A 1498-nucleotide genomic window follows, 5' to 3' on the forward strand; every position below is an offset into this window, starting at 1 on the left:
CCCAGTGATCCTTATGTTGGCTCACTCTCCTTCCCTAGTGATCCATTCTGATTGGTTAGTTGAGTGATTGGCTGCCGCGGCTCCCCGCGCTGCGGCTGTGACCATGCCTGGCCGCCAGTAAGGTCTGTTCGTGACACGATGCCCCCTCTCGACGTCTTTCGCCCCGAAAGACCGCAGGCTCGGTTTCATATACTGCCAACGCCCATACTTGTGAGTGTCGCAGTTCCCTTCCTCCGCATCGCCAGGATGCTGACAAAATGACAGACCGCATTCGCAAACGACAATCTAAGAAATCCTCTGAGCGCGCCGCGCTTGCTGCTTTCATTGAATCCTCTGGCGTCGACGCAATGCCCTGCTCGTGGTGCTTTAAGCGAACTGTTCCTTGCCGCATGGCTGCGAGTTCGTCTCGTTGCGCCGAGTGTGTCCGCCGTGGGCGCTCTTGCGACGGTTCGAGTGTAGCTTCTGCTTGTCCGCACCCTCCTGTTCCGTTTGCCCCCTTCTTCCCCTTCGTACTGACCCTTTCCTTAGTGACAAAACTCATGTCTGAACAAAAACGCGTGGAGGATCAAGAGGCCGACGCAGAAGAAGAATTGTTCGTCCTCCAGACCCAACTTCAAACTGTCGTGGGTCGTCTGGCTCGGTTGCGCCGCCAAAAACGATTCTTGAAGGAGCGGGGTTCGGAGTTGCTTCGTCGGGGTTTACAGTCGCTGGACGAATTAGAGGGAGAGTTAGAGTCTTTGGAGACAAACGCTACCACCGACGCGCACTCCCTCGGGGTTCCTGCTTCCGTGGATTGGTCGTCCTTTGGCCTGGACCTTTCCGAGGCCGATCTCGCCGCTCTGGCTGATCCTGCTCCTTTGGACGGTCCGGGTTCCTCTGGTGAAACTCTCCCAGTTTCTCAGGGCAGTGGAGGTTCATAGCGGGCTCCCACGAGTTGTCTTCTGGGCCGAAGTCCAGCCATTTGATCAAGTACTGCAGCTGTCCCTCGTCCGTAATTCTTGAGTCCAAGACTTCTTCAACGTCCCATTCTTCTTCTTCATCTTCCGCCATGATGTCTGTGGCGAGTTTGACATTCTTGGGTGCTGGTTCCAAAAGTGAAATGTGAAAGACGTTTGTTCGTAACTTCATCGATGCTGGTAGCGACAGTCGATAGTTGGATGTCGAAATTTGCTCATCAACCTTGAATGGTCCAATCTTTTTGAAGTCCAGCTTCTTGCTTGGTCGCTTCGTGCGCAAATTCCGTGAAATGAGGTAGACCTTGTCTCCCCTCTCTAGGCGAGGACCCTCGAGCCTGTGTTTGTCGTAGTACTGCTTCATTCTGTCTCTGACAAACTCGAGATCCTTTCTGAGTGTGGCGTGAAGTGCGTGTAGTTGATCTGCCTTCACTTTCGCTCTGGGAACTGAGACTTCAGGTCCCCTTCGCAGGTCTGCTTCGTAGCCGTAGTTCGCGAAGAACGGTGAGACTTTGGTTGTCTCCGTGGGTGTCGTGTTGTAGGCA

General features: G+C 54.2%; 1 protein-coding gene across 1 annotated transcript; it reads left to right on the forward strand.

Annotated features, from left to right (window-relative positions):
- The first annotated feature begins 264 nt into the window (after positions 1 to 264).
- On the forward strand, positions 265 to 1198 carry N656DRAFT_785137 (uncharacterized protein). The gene is made up of 2 exons (XM_064816314.1): positions 265 to 468; positions 529 to 1198. Exons 1-2 carry the CDS (start codon positions 348 to 350, stop codon positions 918 to 920), a joined length of 513 nt encoding a protein of 170 aa, XP_064665227.1. The 5' UTR covers positions 265 to 347; the 3' UTR covers positions 921 to 1198.
- The last annotated feature ends 300 nt before the right edge of the window (positions 1199 to 1498 follow it).

The sequence above is a fragment of the Canariomyces notabilis genome (genome assembly GCF_033297395.1).
Source record: "Canariomyces notabilis strain CBS 508.74 unplaced genomic scaffold N656scaffold_40, whole genome shotgun sequence".
Classification (NCBI taxonomy): Eukaryota; Fungi; Ascomycota; class Sordariomycetes; order Sordariales; family Chaetomiaceae; genus Canariomyces; species Canariomyces notabilis.

Bases quoted from the DNA above. Each gene is read 5' to 3' on its own strand.
- N656DRAFT_785137 (XM_064816314.1), top strand. From the start codon at position 348: ATGCCCTGCTCGTGGTGCTTTAAGCGAACTGTTCCTTGCCGCATGGCT. The intron at 469-528 runs GTCCGCACCCTC...CCCTTTCCTTAG, and splicing joins TTCGAGTGTAGCTTCTGCTT to TGACAAAACTCATGTCTGAA.